General features: G+C 31.9%; 1 protein-coding gene across 2 annotated transcripts; it reads right to left on the minus strand.

The window, feature by feature from the left end:
- Window positions 1-7,206: 7,206 nt before the first annotated feature.
- Window positions 7,207-11,074, minus strand: LOC130900136 (uncharacterized). 2 transcript variants are annotated; one of them, XM_057810532.1, is made up of 5 exons: window positions 10,924-11,074; window positions 10,587-10,734; window positions 9,893-10,048; window positions 8,927-9,106; window positions 7,207-7,479 (listed from the first exon to the last, which is right to left on the minus strand). In XM_057810532.1, exons 1-5 carry the CDS (start codon window positions 11,039-11,041, stop codon window positions 7,227-7,229), a joined length of 855 nt encoding a protein of 284 aa, XP_057666515.1. In that variant the 5' UTR covers window positions 11,042-11,074; the 3' UTR covers window positions 7,207-7,226. The 2 variants fall into 2 exon arrangements, with proteins under 2 accessions (XP_057666515.1, XP_057666513.1); XM_057810530.1 differs by having other exon boundaries at window positions 9,893-10,117.
- Window positions 11,075-16,502: the final 5,428 nt, after the last annotated feature.

Raw genomic sequence — 16,502 nt, forward strand, 5'->3', positions numbered from 1 at the left:
TTATGAGATATGTAGATTTTTAGATCGTTGTGAATTTTAAAGAAACCGTTCGTCATAAAGAGACATTCTGAAGAAAATTATCATAAATTGTAATTATTTATTTAAAATACTTAAACCAATCAAACTTTTAGCATCAAGTTCCGGAAAATCCTGAATATCCGTTATGTTTATCAAATATCATTCGATAGAATTATTTTTTTAAGCTTCCAAGAAGAATTTTCTGATACTAACCATAAAATTTATGAATATCGCTTGAACGTATAATTTTAAAAACAAAACTCCTGATTAAATCAAATGGAATCGTATACGGGTGTCTTTTCAATTAAAGTATGGATCAGATATGATCGCAGAGGTTAACGATCGGTTTATAATTCGCCATATTATATATATTTAATGAGTTGCTTTAACCAGTTAATATCTAATGATACACCTACAGAAAAATTTTAGTCGTAGTTAATTAACAATATACATATTCAGTATTATGCAAATGAGGGATATAAAATGAGAATATGATAAGAATTTGATGATTAGAAGCAATGATTGATAGCAGGAAGACAGTCCAAGTAAATTAGCAGTTAAGGGTGTGGGGACAAAAACCCGTACAAACTCTTGGTTTTAAATCAATTATTGGTATGAAAATATGGTTACTATACTTTAATTACAACTATCCATATTTTATATAAATGATTGTGAATTCTGTTTTTCAATTCTACATGTGTAGTTGATTCCCAACCTTCAGAATATAAGTTTCGTTTCAAATTTCGCCAAAAATTTCAATTGGCTTCAGTTGTGGCTGCAATAGCTCCCACTAACTTTATTAACCTAGATCCATCACATGTTTTTGTCGTTTCAATCCCGTCAAATATGAATCGTCATCAATAATGATTTCCAAAGCTTTAGCGGGTGAAAACTCGTTTTCAATGAGACTTGTAAGTTGCTTTTCAGAATATTTGGGTGCCGATTTCCTTGATTTTTGTACTACGTTCTGTTCCTTTAGAATGTTGCTTACATATTTCTTATCGATTCTGAATTTTCTGTCCAGTTTTCGCAAACTAACTCTCAGTTTTCCGTCAGCCACTTTGACTTTGTTGACTTTCTTTCGAAATATCTTTATATCTAAATTTTTTCGTCTGGCGTTTTCCCTTTTTTACAATGTCATTAACCGTAAACGATTTCTGTAGATCACAACAACTCCTCATTATTTAATCTTTATTTCAATATTAAAATTACTTTAACTTCAGGAAAGTTTATTGAAGTTGATAAGCTAAAGAAACAAAAAAATCGTCTAGAACTCTCGCAAATGAATGTTGCAATATCTGCAAATGATTTTAGTTTATACTTTTCATATCTTCATTAACTATCTAATATACTAATTTCGTCACAAATTTCATTTTATTTATCAAAATATATACGAAATTAAGATCGAAAATTTTGATATAGGTGTCAAAAAATATATATTTCTCATTGAATAACTTTTGTGTGCTAGAGAAACTAAAATTATAAGCAGCTCTCTTTGCTTTTCGCTCTAATCTTAAACTCATAGAAACAAAATTATACCTTTCAGTTAGTGATTATTCCTATTCAATTTTCAGTATTTTCTTCTTCACATTCTATATCATATTATTTGCACATCATCTCTACCGCTTACAAATCACGTACCAAGAGACAGTATTCTTTTGGATTATACCAACTACCACAACATTGAACCACAAGGTAAAGGTACCTATTCATTTGGATACGAAATTGAAGATCCTGAAAGCCACAATATACAATTTCGCGACGAAGAACGAGAATCGAACGGAACAATCGTTGGAAGCTATGGATGGGTTAAACCTGATGGAAATATTATAATAGTAAGATACGTCGCAGATGAAAATGGTTATAGGTAAGTTGAAATTTTTTATTTAAAAGTCGACGTGAATGCTGTTGGGCAATTTCAATGCGAAAAATTGATAAATCAAAGGGTTTTTCGTTTGTAGTGTGTAATGAATTCATTATAGTCAATGAATATCAAATAAGGATCATAGTTGACTGATGATATTAAGTTCCAGTTAAAGTATATCCTACTAATACTTGTGGGGGGCGAATAATAAACATTTGAACGCTTTAAGTAGTGATATTTTAAAATGATTTAGTACTAGAATACGAACTATAAAATTCAAGTGACGCGACGCCACGCCACGCCACCTTAAACCATGCGGTTCACGCGGTACATTGTTGTGTACACATTTGTAGCATGCCACATGACGACACGCTTATTTTATCCTATAATTTTAAAAAGAAAAACTTTCACTAGCGTTGAGTACGTTATGGAGAGTTTTTAGAATGTTCTGCAGCGAATGTGATTTTACACAGTAAGAGAAAAAGAAGATTTTGGGCCCATACAATCATCAAAAACGTGGTGCCTTTCATGTATTAATCCAAGAACTGGAAGGCGTGTGGTGGGCTGAGTGTGTAAGCAAACAATTGAATTGAATGGAAAAAATATGGCGTGGCGTGGCGTGCTGCTAGTGGGTTTGAATCTTCAATCTCTGCGTTTACAACAATCATCGACTGATGTGCTCGAGCTGGTAGGTATTTTAAAGAGTCTTGTACATCGCATATTATTTAAAAATTTGGAACTTTACAGTTAGAAAGCAGATTTTTAGCGTCAAAAAACAACTGAATTAAACTAATAAGAGAGAATAATATCAAAGGGAACGAAAACTTTATCTGTAGACAAGGACATGGCGAGGGCTTGTTCGTTTAGGGTTACTATTTTGAAAAAAGATGAAATTATAAGCGGCTAGTATGAAGAGAAGCTATTGGAAGGTTTAACAGAAGAAAACAAACAAGTGACAGCCGCATTTGTATAAGAAAAAATTTTTATCGACAAGAAAAAACACCAGACCACGTATCTTTTATTGCAATGATAAAAATTAATGAACTGAGAGTTGATATTGCTACCTTATGAACCCTATTGGATATAATTAGTATCCACTGATTATTTTCTATTCTCATATCTCACAAAAATGACTTAAGATTCAAAGATTTGTCGACAATGATAGTGTGATATAGGATATGGATATGTTTAGGAGCAAGTCAATTTTTTTCTTTTTTTTTTGTTAGCTCGGGTGCTTATGGGATCTTATATTTTGTGTAGTTTTTTATTTCCCTTCTAGAAACCACAATTTTTGAGTCTACAAAACTATTTACTACCGTTTTTGTAGAAAAATCCTTTTATGTATTGAGGAAACTGCGATATTACGTTTATATTAATTCACGAAATTTCGTTTTTAGGGCGATAGTGGAATCGTCAGAAGGTCAAATCAAATTCTATGGACAACCGCAACCTACCGTTGATCAATTCACAAAATCTTCAGCCATGAAGAATGCTCTAAATTCTAGAATAAATTATTTACATGCATCTCATCATGAACAACATTGGAGACCTATCGATTATTATCATATGGATAAGAACCAAATAAGTGACTTTGTGAATGTTTAAAACAATTTTTTTATCAGTAACCAGATCTGGGAGCTGCTTGATTTCACAATGAAGCTGAAATAATTTTGTTTTTTGTACATTTTATGTTAAGATTACATTTCTATTTATTCCATTAATTACTCTAGTGTATTTTCCTGTATATTTTCTATTATTATCAAATCTCCGTTCTATTATTCCATCATTTAGGTTCTGGAAAATGGTCCAATCATAAAAAAGCTTAATTTCAGTTGAATTTAATCTTGTAAGTTTCGTGATACCTTGTATTTCTTTGGAAATATATATTGAATTATCAACCCATGTCATCTTGTGTGATTTTTTTGTGAAAAATGTATGCAAACAACTTGTATAGGATGCAACGAACTGGTTGAATGTATGATAAATTGCAAATTATCCTTTTATGGTCTACGGGTAGGCGAAACTGCATTCTCTCATGCAAGAATGACCCATAACGTGGAAATTTTAGATGTAACATTGTTCAATTTACGAGATTATAAAATAATGATGATTCCTAGATATGTAAAAGAATATTTTTTATCGATAGTTCATGCTGAAGTTGTTTTAAGAAAAGAAATATAATATAAAATATTTATACGAAGGTGGTTTTAACAAAGAGACTTTTCAGAGGTAAAAAATACACATTAGATGAAAGTGGGGTAGATTATTATATCCCAGAAACAAAAATGAAGTCGAAGCAATGGATTCCATCCGAGAAATTTCATCTCAAGGAAGCACAAACAGCTTTTTCATCCAAGTTAATCGTTACAGTGTTATACAATTTAAACGGTGCGATATTTATTGATTATTTAGAAAGATAAATTAGTTTAATATTCACTATTTACTCCGTTCTCATAATCAATCGATGTGTTTCCGTTCGATTACTGTTTCTCATCATAAACTTGGGAGACAAAATATTTCAGAAACGGATAGTGAAATGACACGCTAGATAATCCGATAATGTATAATGAAATTTGTATAATCATTTTATGTTTAGGTTAGAAACTGTTTGAAAATAACTTCTACATGACAGCCTTATTCAAATTTACGAAACTTTACCATTCTTAAACAAGTTTACAGTTTCCATTTCTAGTTATGTATTCCAATTACTCCAGAGCAATCTGTTGTACACCGTATACTTAAGCTTTGTTATTTGAGTGTCAGTCTGTTTTACGTGTATAAGCATTGCCATATGTTTTCGTTTTTTCAAGTTAATTATGGATAATTGAATAATATAAAAGATAAACTCAAATTGTGTTGAGTATGAGTAACAGATCGAAATAATAATATTAGAAAGTGTAAAATTTTCAAAAAGACAATGAATCATCTACTTCGATGTCTCCGATTTTTTTCAAATTTTGGGATATAAATCTATCTTCAATTTGAAGAAATATGGCCACTTTCATTTTCCCGAAAATCGTTTTTTGAGCCCTGTGGCACCATTTGTTGTGAATACGTTTTCTTAAGCGTTTCAAGTTTTTCTTCAATTTATCGTTGTGTTGATGTCTCGTCGTTTCCAAATAATACAAACGGAAAGCAGTAAAGACTATTATTCTCATCACACCCACACAACCAGTTTAAAAGTACGTTTATATTCACGACTTTTGCATTTATTTACAATCGTAATTAATATACTTGGTTTGAGACGCCCAACACTTTTTCTTCTATAGAAATATTGCACACTATATTCACCATTTTATCAAAATTCCCGTATCGACACCGATTATCACATTCACGAGCATCCGTGTGCACTGATTTCATGTGCACATGGATTAATATAAACTTCGAACATCGCTTTAGACTATGGGGGTGAGGGGGCATGGGATTGACCAATCAGATCTAATATTCCGATGTGTAGTGAACTAACATATCACGATTGGCATCGGACAGCTGGATTTTCGATTTGTTTTTTGTTTTCTAAATGAAAATAGTTATTAAAATAATGAGAGGACAGAATTTATTAAGTTTTTTTAGAATGCATTAAAATTGAAGGTGTGCACTTATTGAGGAGCCACCGCTACCTAATTAAACCATTACTAATTTATATTAACAAGCGAGAACCGAGATCTCGTACCTCGCGTAATAGGTATCTGGATGAACCAGCTTCTTTTCATTCTGGATCCATCTGGATGCCAGTATGTCAGCAGTATTCTTTGAAAGGAGTCTTACACGAGATCGGTCAGTTTTTTCAACCCTCAGAAACTAGAACTGATTGAAAAAGCTGGTGGCATATTTGAAATATTTATATTAATGTTACGAACAAGTTCGCAATATGGTCCAACTACTATGGAATTTTGAAAATCCGGAAAAATTAAAAAATGACGGTTTTTGCAAACATCGATTTTTCAAAAACTCTTCCCTTAATTTGCGCTAATTTTGCATATGTTTTTCATGAACCCCTGACCTAACTTTTTGCTTAACGGCAGTTATACGGAATGTCCCGTTCGGAAAATACGGCCCCACAACGAAAATTTTGATTTTGACGAATCCAAGCCTCACATACTTTATATATTTCACTTCCAGTGCTTATAATGTAGGTTTTTTCGTAAAACTAACAACTCCATCGTATTCTACGTGAAAAAATACATGGAAAACTCACATCACTTTTAGAAATATGTTTAGTGGCACTCAGTTTATCCGACAAATAAAAATCATCACACGCTACAACATTATTTGCACAGCTTGTAATAATTTATATTTTCGATTATTTATTTTGTAAAGAAATACTATAATGATGTATGTAGAATACGTTAGAGAAGGATTATACAGAACATATTTGAAAGGTAGTATATTATGTTCTGAAAGCTGATGACTACAACAACAAACTTATTGTGACAAAATCTGAATTTGTAACATCACATAAGAAAGTGGATGAATATAAAAGTGATAATATTGTTAATGAATGATAATTGATATTATTCAAAATACGAAGCAATAGTTTTTGTTAAACATTCATACTAAAAGAAGTGTATACTTTATAAGCTTAACCCTTAAAGCGAACACACAACTTGTCTACGTAAATTACTGTCGAAATTTTTTGTGTTTCTTGTACACACACACACACAATAATAAGAAATTGTTTTTTGAGGTCTCATTGTACTTTCTTTAGGTGCGGCGCTTTCTCAGTGTGTGTATCTGCTATCTATCGTTCGTTTGAATGAAATACAATAAAACAAAATGAGTTTACAAACCAGAGAGGTTTTGGGAATGGGAAGCAATGCAGCTGCAGCTGTCATCTGACAAATGCAAGGTTGTCTGGTTGCTCTGGTTTTTTCCTTCAGTTAGATAAACAAGATTTTGTGGTTGTAGAGATAAATAATTATTCGATATATTACAATCATAACATTCTCCGTTTATATTGTACCAGGATGGAAGTAATTCACAATGAAAATTCCTTAAAAGACTTTAGTCAAAATATTGCTTAGGGCTTAGGGCTTCTATTAAATCTATATCGGTTAATCGATAATATTATACAATTGAATTTTGTATTTTTCCAATATTTTTTCGCATTCATACACTTTTTGATTACACTTCCCATCCTAATTGGTTTCAAGATTTGTAACACCACCACAACTAAAACGCAGAGTTTCCATTTACTTTTAACAATAGCCTGTAACTTTCTATTGGCGTTACACCTTCCAAAATACTAAAACGACACGAACGAAAAAACTTATTGGCAACACTTTTTGATTCGACTTGATACGAGTGGAAAGACAAAACGAAACGATTATTAAAAAATATTTATTTAGTCTGGACTATGTATAACGACATCCAAAGCCAGTGGTTCATTTCCGCTTCTAGTCATTTCCGATAGATGGTGATGGGTGAGTATCAGACACGTGCCGTTTCTGAAAATATCCATTGGAATATCACCGAGTAGCAGCATGGGTCCGAAGTATTTCTGTCTAATTTGATTCGAAAGCGTGGATGCAGCAACTGTGTAGTTTAGGTTGGTTAATATATTGGAAGACATCCATATTACAATCCTATCCAATGGGCTTTAACAGAAAAAATGAATAATTTTAAATAATGAATTTCTACAGAGAAACGAACTAAAACGATCTAAGGGATTTTTAGAGCTATAGCAATACTTTGAATTGTTTGTTTCTGATATACATCACTCGATAAGTCGTGTGACTAACTAAGAAAAACATATTTTTTTGCCAAAAATCGATTTTATTCATCGATTCATCTCCTTCAAGAGCAATACAATCATTCCAACGCTTCTCTAACTTCTCATTGCTTGTAGAAGAATTAGCCATTAGTCACTGGGGGTTAAATCTTAACTATACAGTGGATGAGGAAGCAATTTGAAGTGTAGCTCGTCCAATTTAACAATGGTTGTGAATCGGCGAAACAGTGGTTTTTTTATCCAACATATGACGCCGTTTTTCCTTGTTTTTTGCAATCAAACAATTCACAAACTCTATATAGTATGCGCTATGGATTGTCTCTTCCTTTTGGAGATAAACAATATAACATGCCCATTCGAAAACACTGTCATAAACTTCCCAACTGACTGTTGTGCCTTTGGTCGCTTTGGACGTGGTTCACCTGCTGCAGCGCACTCAGATGATGATCGTTTTGATTCCGGATTGAAGTGATGGATACATGTTTCATCTATTGTCACATATTGACGCAAAAAATTTGATTTATTACGTGTACGGGCACTCACATTTACGATCGGAAACAAATAACCAATTTGTGGAATTTAATCACGTTTAAATTCAGCAAACCAATAACAAATGGTTCTTTTCGATGAAGCATAGTTCGGATAACTATTGCTGAGCTTGCACCGTATTTTTTTTTCATCAAGAGCAATGATAAATTAACAAATAAAATTTTTTTGAATCCATTGTTTTGAAAATAACAATAGTAGCTTCACTTAAATGGCTGTCACTTTTTTATGACTAATCAAAATGTCATGAAATTTTACACATAGTCTTTCGGAACTTGGTACTACGTCATATGAATTTGACAATGACAGCGTCATATGTCACACGATGTAATACCTTAATTCGATGGAGTTCATAATAATATAGCGATTTTCGGAAACTATGATCTTGATCTAAATGTTCGGAAAGTGATCCGGATCAGTTAACCATCATTTAGAATCTGAATTTTAGAATTTCGTGGATGAATAAGATCAGAAGACAGATATTTCTGTTTGTTTTTTAAACTTAACCTAATTTTGTTGTGGGTTAAGTTATAAATTTGGAGTTTTGGATTAGGATCCACAATCAGCTGGTTGGTGATTTAAATACATCATTGATGAATTCCATGCACACTTAATTGTTGATATTAACGAATTTTACGGAAGAATTTCATATGAAATTTGATTAATTTTATTCATATCGCAAGCAGGTATCAAAATTAGGAATCGAAATTTAGGATTTAGAAAAATATGCTATCAACTATGTACCTGAAAAATATATGAAAACTTACCTAGTTAAATTGTTGTCTTCCTCATAAGCCAAAGTGGTATTTGATCCATCTAGAGTCTCAGTAATCTGACATGTAACATTTTCATCGAATAAACTTATTTCCGAATTTGTAATTCTCGTAGCCAGTAATACCATCATTGGTTTTGCATTTGAATTTTGTAAAATTGTAGTACTATTTTGACTAAAATGGAACATCTAAGTATTCACTAAATTAAGAATGAAAAATTTCAACGGGAATATTAAACTGCGTCTAAAACTTATCAATCCAGGCTAAAGCACAAACAGAAAATACCTCTCATTCTTATTAACTTTTCCGTAATATTCCTAGTAGCTTGGGCAAAAACAGAAACCTCTTTATGAGGATAGAGGCATTCCACATCATATAACCCCCTTCATTGTATTAGGACTTGTTTATAAGACTTACCAAAATCATAAATACAAGATATGAGTCTCCTGAAGTACAGACAGAAACAATGAATGCGTTCTAAAATAGTATAGGCAACCTTTTGATTCAGGAGAGCCAAAAATTACGATTTACAAAATTTCTTAAAGTTCTTAAATTTTTAATATATAATAAATAGTACTCGAATAAAGTTTTTTCGGTGAAAAAGAAATTTTTTCTATTTATTAATATATTTGTAGGGTTTTCCAGAACATATTTATTGAATAATTATCTATCATTGGGCAAACAAACAGAATAAACAGCAAAAACTACTGAGATTTGTACCTCAAAACCAAATGTTTGAAGCATGACGCGTTTTCGAGATAAAAAGGAAACCGTTTGCTCATTTTTCAGGCCCCTCTCTTCACAAACCTTTCGAATAGTCTATTTTAAAAGAAAATTCCTAAATTTCTAAACATTTATATCATCATAATAAATGAATCAAAATTCGTGGGATTTTTTGCTGCTTTAAAAATTTCATTCATCGTATTTTGTTATCACACCTCGTATTATTATGTAATTTACCTAGTTTGCGGAAGTATAGTGGAAAAATCATAGCCGATGATATTAAACAGAGCAACGCATTGAGTAACGTTGTCTGGAATGTCTTTCAGATAAAATTCCAGCGCGCTGCGGGCGTCCACTTGTGTTATCACTATCGGTATTTCTTTGTGTTCGTATCTAAAATGGGATTCTAGAGTAAATAGAGAGACAAATTTGCTGCAACTTGCTTTCGGACACTGCAGAGGCCTGAAACAATTATTAGGATAGAATATGAATCTATTTTTGATATATACCTTGGTATTCTACGTGATCTAGATTTCAAAATGTAGATGTTGAATAGTTGTAAATATATTTACGACTCCCAGCAACGTTTTATTGTTCTCAGTCTTCAAGAGAATGCTCGTTAAATAGAAATTTTGCACCAGTGAAGGTATTATCGCCGAAATTAAAGTCTAGTTTGAGGATAAAGACAAAATTGTACTCGAAGGCAACTTTATTGGATAATAAAATCTAATTCTATCGAAGAAGGAACTTTTTAGCCCACTTGTTAGTTTAACCTCTGGAAAAAAACTTAATCTATTGATTTCTTAGCGGATAAAACGAGTTCGACTTAAGAGAAAAGCTATTTTTGTTATTTTGATACAATGATATAATAGATCTAGTAATTGTAATTGAAATAGAATCGATTATTTTGGAAAATAATCAGCGTACTTACTTTTTAGAAAGGGATATAGTACTGGAGCTACTGGTAACACAACTTTCAGCGATAAATGATCTCTTCTTATTATACGAAAATATTTCTGGATATGGAATGATTTTTTCACGTAAATCGGATGTTTCTTTTGATTTGGAGTCTCCGGAAGCTAAAATTTTGATTATGAAATAATAGGCTTAGGAATCGATATCAATAACTATTTGTGGTGATATTTTTAAACTTTTGATTTAGATTAGAATGTACAAATTTGTAAATAAGTACGAATTTGTTACTAAACAATACGAAATTTTGAATTGTTCGAATGGTGCATAATATCAAGTGGAAAACGGCAGTTTACCTGCACAATAAACATCTTTAAAACAATTCCCACAATACAAAACGTGATCTCTGCCTTCGATTAGTTCTCTTTTATCGAATTTCTCTTGACATCCAGTACATACTAATATATTTGACATTTTTCCATTTAATTTATTGACATTGTTGATTGATTTTTGACATAAATCTAACTGTAAAGTCCGTTTTAAAAGTCAAAAGCTGTTAATTTTGATAGATCAATGTAATGGCGAATGTATCAAAAGAATGAGATAGATGAAGAATTTGACGTATTAGGGACTAAATTTACAACCTAAGGTAGAAGCGGAGATTAAACTATAGTTTAAACTATGGTTAAAACTCTAGTTTATATCAAAAATAAACAAGATTGCTCTATTTGACAGGTTAGAGCCGAACAGACATTTTTCTGTTGACAACTGACAGAACAGCCCTCAAATATAACCAAAATCTTTCGGCTTCTTTTTGTTTTGAAGCTGAATTATTTGAGAAAGTTGTATAAACAAAAATGAATAGAAAACAATTTGCTATTGAAATTTATCTTATGTTTTCTCGGCGCATCGTCAATCTCTTTGTATTATTGTAAAAATCTAAACCATTTGAAACACTTAGCTTCGGATCCTCCATGTTGAATAGAAGTTTAAGCACCAGACAACCGGTAACGTTTAACTTTTGTCGGTAAACGCCATCTATAAAACGTGGAAAAGTCTATATATGCAGTTTAAACTGACGTTTGAGGTTTAAACTTTGTAAAATTGGGCATCAGTGAATATTGTTAACCGTATAATAAATAAACGTTGCCAAATTATCAAATTTCATGAAAATATCTGTTGTGAAAAACAGTGTACTGAAAAAAGTTGTTATATAAATTGGAAGATTGTATTTCAAAGTTTCTAAACAATTATCAGTTACATTATTCTGACGAAATAAAAGAATTTCCTGTACTCACTGATCCCATTACTTTTATGAGAGTTCATTTCCAGGCTATTAGAATTTTTATCACGGATAATCTCGAATATTGTTGAGAATGTTAACAAAAGAACTTGTTAGTAATAAATATATCAAACTATACACTCGGATCGAATACAAATAACTTCAACTTACTGCAATCAATAAAACTTTTTCAAATACAAGAATACGTGTAATTATATATAGGTATGAACTAGATGACCCAGCAGACTTCGTACTACCTCAATCGATAAATAAAATACACTTAAAACAAATAAAAGAATTATTATTGTTTTCGATTAATTAAACATGATGTAGCTTACTTACAAATCAGAGTTTTCCTGAAATACTGGCTATTTGTAAAGTTTCAATTTTATATTGACAGATACATACAGTTTGATACTTAATCAACTCAAAGCTTTCTAATAAACTATATTTTTTGCTTTGTTTTGTGATGTGTAAATAAACAAAGATGACTGTTTCCTGACGCGCAAGCACGCGACGTATAATTGTCCAATTTCCAACGACTCGCCTTGCGATTTATTTATGGTCATCCCAAAGGCCAGACGTAATTGTAAACGTTTAAAATTGAATAGTCTTTATGATTGTTCGCAATTCTGACATAGTAATATGACTATGTTCTTGATCTGTCCCTCTCTGGTCATCAGTGCGGTTAGCATGTGTGGTAGCTCTTCGCACATTTGATTTAGACAAAATATCAACAAAAAAAGTTACGTTTGTGACAAAACATCAAGGAAAAATAAAATTGCTGTTTTTATTTAATTCCAAGCATGTTCATATTTATTCGCTTTTTAAACCTTCTCTGGACTTTTCGTTTTCGTGGTGGGATTGTGGCAAAATTGAACACAAAAGTGTACTATTTCTGATATATTTCCAAGTCTTCGAATACCTTAGTATGCAACACAGGGACTGGAATTATGGTTAAAGTACAATGTGAATTATTTATAAAAATATAATAATTAGTTTGTCCTTGATAACGAATAAATTCTTCAATAGTTTAATAAATTAAAAATGAAATTAGTTAGCCATATTATCAGTACATGAAAAAACTTCCTAAAATAGCAGAATTTTCCAAATAGAATGAAAAAAACTTACTTTAGAGACTGACATTGTCGAATGGTGGACAAAAATTTGAAAAAAATATAGATTGACATGACTCTCGACAGATTTTTAAGCAACCAAAGGGAAAGAATGGCGATTTATACAACTTTATTATTTGAATTACTACGGCTATGTAAGTTATTAATATCTCGGGAATATTTTTTGTTATAGTTAAAAAATATCACCAACAGAACCATTTTGTATAATCTATGCTAACAAGTCCATATTTTATTTATGTACAAGCAGTGTTTTTCTTTGAATATCTGTTTTCAATAAATATTTTGTGAATTAGTATAAATAAGAAACAATTCATTTCAAATAGGGCAGTATAAGGTCGGTCGAAGTAATGTTTTTACATATTAAACAGACCGTTTATTCCTAAAACCAAATTTAATCTAGATTTTAAAATGTACGCATTTTACAATACCAATAGTTCTTTTTCAGATATTCATGACTACTTTTGAAATTTCGTAATAACAGTACGATAAATTACATTAGTATACGTAATAGAAAGCTGAATTTATTAATCAAAACAATTTCTTTGATTTCTAGTTAGAATCAAAACTATTCGAATTCCAATATTTCTCTTTGTTTTTTAATTATCATTGGAAGCATCTGCAGACCGAACGATTTCTATGAGGTCTCATGATAGCATGTAATGTCATATAGCCCGAGGAGAGATTATCGCTATTATCGAAAAAAAAAATTATTATGAAATACTCGGTGTTCTAATACTAAGGAATGAAACTTGGAAGTGACTGAGTTCTTAAATTATGAGTTATTCAATTATTATTATTATATTTTGAGTTAATACGTGTATACGGTAGTCTAGAAGGACAAAACAATATATTCATCAACTCTTTTCGAGAAAATCAGCGCCGGATTAAGGCCCGGGGCTAAAATAATAACGGGGCCCCCTTAAGAAATTCAGAAACCCGGAAAAATTAAAAAAATAATATCAAAACTTGAAATTTGTGGTATGGAATGTTTTCCAAATTTTCTTATCATTCACCTTTTGTATGTTGACCTTAAAAAAGCATATGAAAGCGTACCACAAACAAAACTATAGGACGCCTTGGAAAGAACGAATATAAATGCGGCCTTAATGAAAGCAGTACAAAAGCTTTATGAAAACTATAGGTCCCAAGTAAAAATAGGAAACAAGGTCTTACAAGGATTGAGAATCCAAGAATGGAAAAGAAAATGTAAGAACATGGGCAATATATGACAAGAAAGCTAGTAGAGGAATACAGGAAATGGGGTCTGGAAGTAAATTTGAGTAAAACGGAGTAAATTTGTATTGGAGGAGTCCAACAAAATTTAATACAAACACAACAAAAAATAAGTCGTTGTACAAAATACAAATAACTAGGCATGATCATCACTAATGATGGAAGATTAGATGAAGCAATCGCACAAAGAAATAACCAAGAAAAACAGGCAATAAGTCAGCTAAATAGTGTAATGTGAGACAAACAAATATCCAAGGAAAACAAACATCGAATATACAATATCATAATAAAAAGTTTTAACAACATATAGCGAAGTCTGGCCTCTAAAAGAAAAAAGCAGTAAAAATGCTTGAAGCCACAGAAATGGAATATTGGATGGAGAGAATCAGGGAGATCATGAAAGTGCAGCATACGATTACAGAAAACATTAGGGTGAATCAGTTAAGTTGGTACGGACATGTCCAAAGAATGCCTGAAGACCGCATACCCAAACAAATTTTAAATTGGACACCACGAGGAAGAAAGAAGAGAGAAAGACCAAGAATAAGTTGGAGGGAGGGTATCGAGAAGGATATTCGAGAAAGAGGATTGGACGAAGATCTTTTGGAAGATCGAGAAAGATGGAAACTGGAAATCGGAAGACGTTTTAATCCGATTAATATATATATATGTTTTCCAAGTGACGGAGCCTTCTTGGACCTGGGGCCCGGGACTATAGCTCCCCAAGCCGCTAGCTTAATCCGGCCCTGAAGGAAGTGAAATCTCAATTATTACTATTCGACTCTGTTTGAAAAAAAAGGAAAATACCACATCTTTGTAGAATTAGAATTGAACCGTTGAGAAAAGTACTATTGAATATACAGTACGACATTCAGTAAGTTTCATGATGTCTTCAGAAGAAACAAATGCTACAAAATGTGGTTGGAGTTTCGAAAACGGGCACCCGCCGATTAGCTCCAACTATTTATCACACACTAGATGATTGTACCTAAAAGGATTTTCGACGTTCCGCAAGGAAATGGAATTAAAAAATTTTTCCCTAACCTAACCACGTGTTTTCAGCTCCTTTATCCAACACCGTCATATTCTTTCTGTGCGTTTTGTTTTCTTTAGGTAGTTTTTTTGTTGTGTCATAAAAAATCTAAATATAAACACAAAATGTCACTAGTCGAAAATACGAGGTTAGGTTATTTTGAAATTTGCTGATGAGAACCAAAAGACCACGTCAGTGCTTGCCACTTTCGCATTGTGAATCCGAATGAAGGACGTAGAGGTAAAAATGCAGAACAGTAAATAGGACAAGGACCTTTTAACCACACCAGAGCTAACGCATTTTTTGTTACGACTTAAATTTTTGACGACTTAATAAGAGATTTAAATTTGACAAAAAATGAAATTGAGCTAGAGCTTTAGAGCACAGAATGAACGCGAACATGACGCTGGTTCGCCAGTAAACATAACCTTAAAATTACAAGTATATAAAGAAATTTGAACGGTGATCAACGAGTTTGATTTATTTGAAATGTATTATATACTATATGAAATGTGTGGAGAAATATGTACAGAGCGACATTTGACACAGCGTTGGTGGGTGATATCCCTCAATTTTATCAAAAATATCTGCAGTTACGAAATAGATCCTGGCGAAGTTTTTAAACATAGGGGTTTATATGATCAACTTTTGAACTTATTGTGCAGAAGAATTGACAAAACATTTAATAAGAAAACCTGATTGTCGATTAGATCAGGTGGTTAATCACCACTTCTTATCATGGTATTTTTAAATGGGGAAATCATTCCCTATATTCTGCCAAATTTTAGTTTTCTTGTACCCAGCCGACTGTTTATTACATAAACACTTATAAGCACGTACAAATTCTTACTAAGAGAAATAATTTTTCACGGTATCTGCTACTACAAATTACAAATTAGAAAAGTGAGGTTATGTTTTCTACGTAAAAAGTAGAAAGTTGCTTAAATTCGCATACAAGCGCGATCATTGTGTGCGTTATCCAAGTTGAACTATCTTTGATATTTCTGAACGTCTTAAGTTGTAGTTTAAAATTGCGAAACATTATTTTATAAAAGAAGACGAAACTAGCGAATGGCGTTTATTCATTGTCATCTTGTTGACATTGAAGTATCTGCGGTTTAGTGCTTGATCCGTATTTGACGTTGACACTTCAATAATATGTTCAATAGAATGATCGATTTGATAATTTGATAAAGAAGATTTTGAAATAACGCACAATCGTAAAAGATTTTCTATTCTTTGACTCCTATT

This window comes from Diorhabda carinulata, chromosome 12 (assembly GCF_026250575.1).
Source record: "Diorhabda carinulata isolate Delta chromosome 12, icDioCari1.1, whole genome shotgun sequence".
Taxonomy (NCBI): domain Eukaryota; kingdom Metazoa; phylum Arthropoda; class Insecta; order Coleoptera; family Chrysomelidae; genus Diorhabda; species Diorhabda carinulata.

Coding starts and splice junctions, on each gene's coding strand:
- LOC130900136 (XM_057810530.1), bottom strand. CDS start 11,041: ATGTCAAATATATTAGTATGTACTGGATGTCAAGAGAAATTCGATAAA. Junction 9,107..9,892: donor ACTATACTTCCGCAAACTAG/GTAAATTACATA, acceptor GTTCCATTTTAG/TCAAAATAGTACTACAATTT. Junction 7,480..8,926: donor GAAGACAACAATTTAACTAG/GTAAGTTTTCAT, acceptor TTTCTGTTAAAG/CCCATTGGATAGGATTGTAA.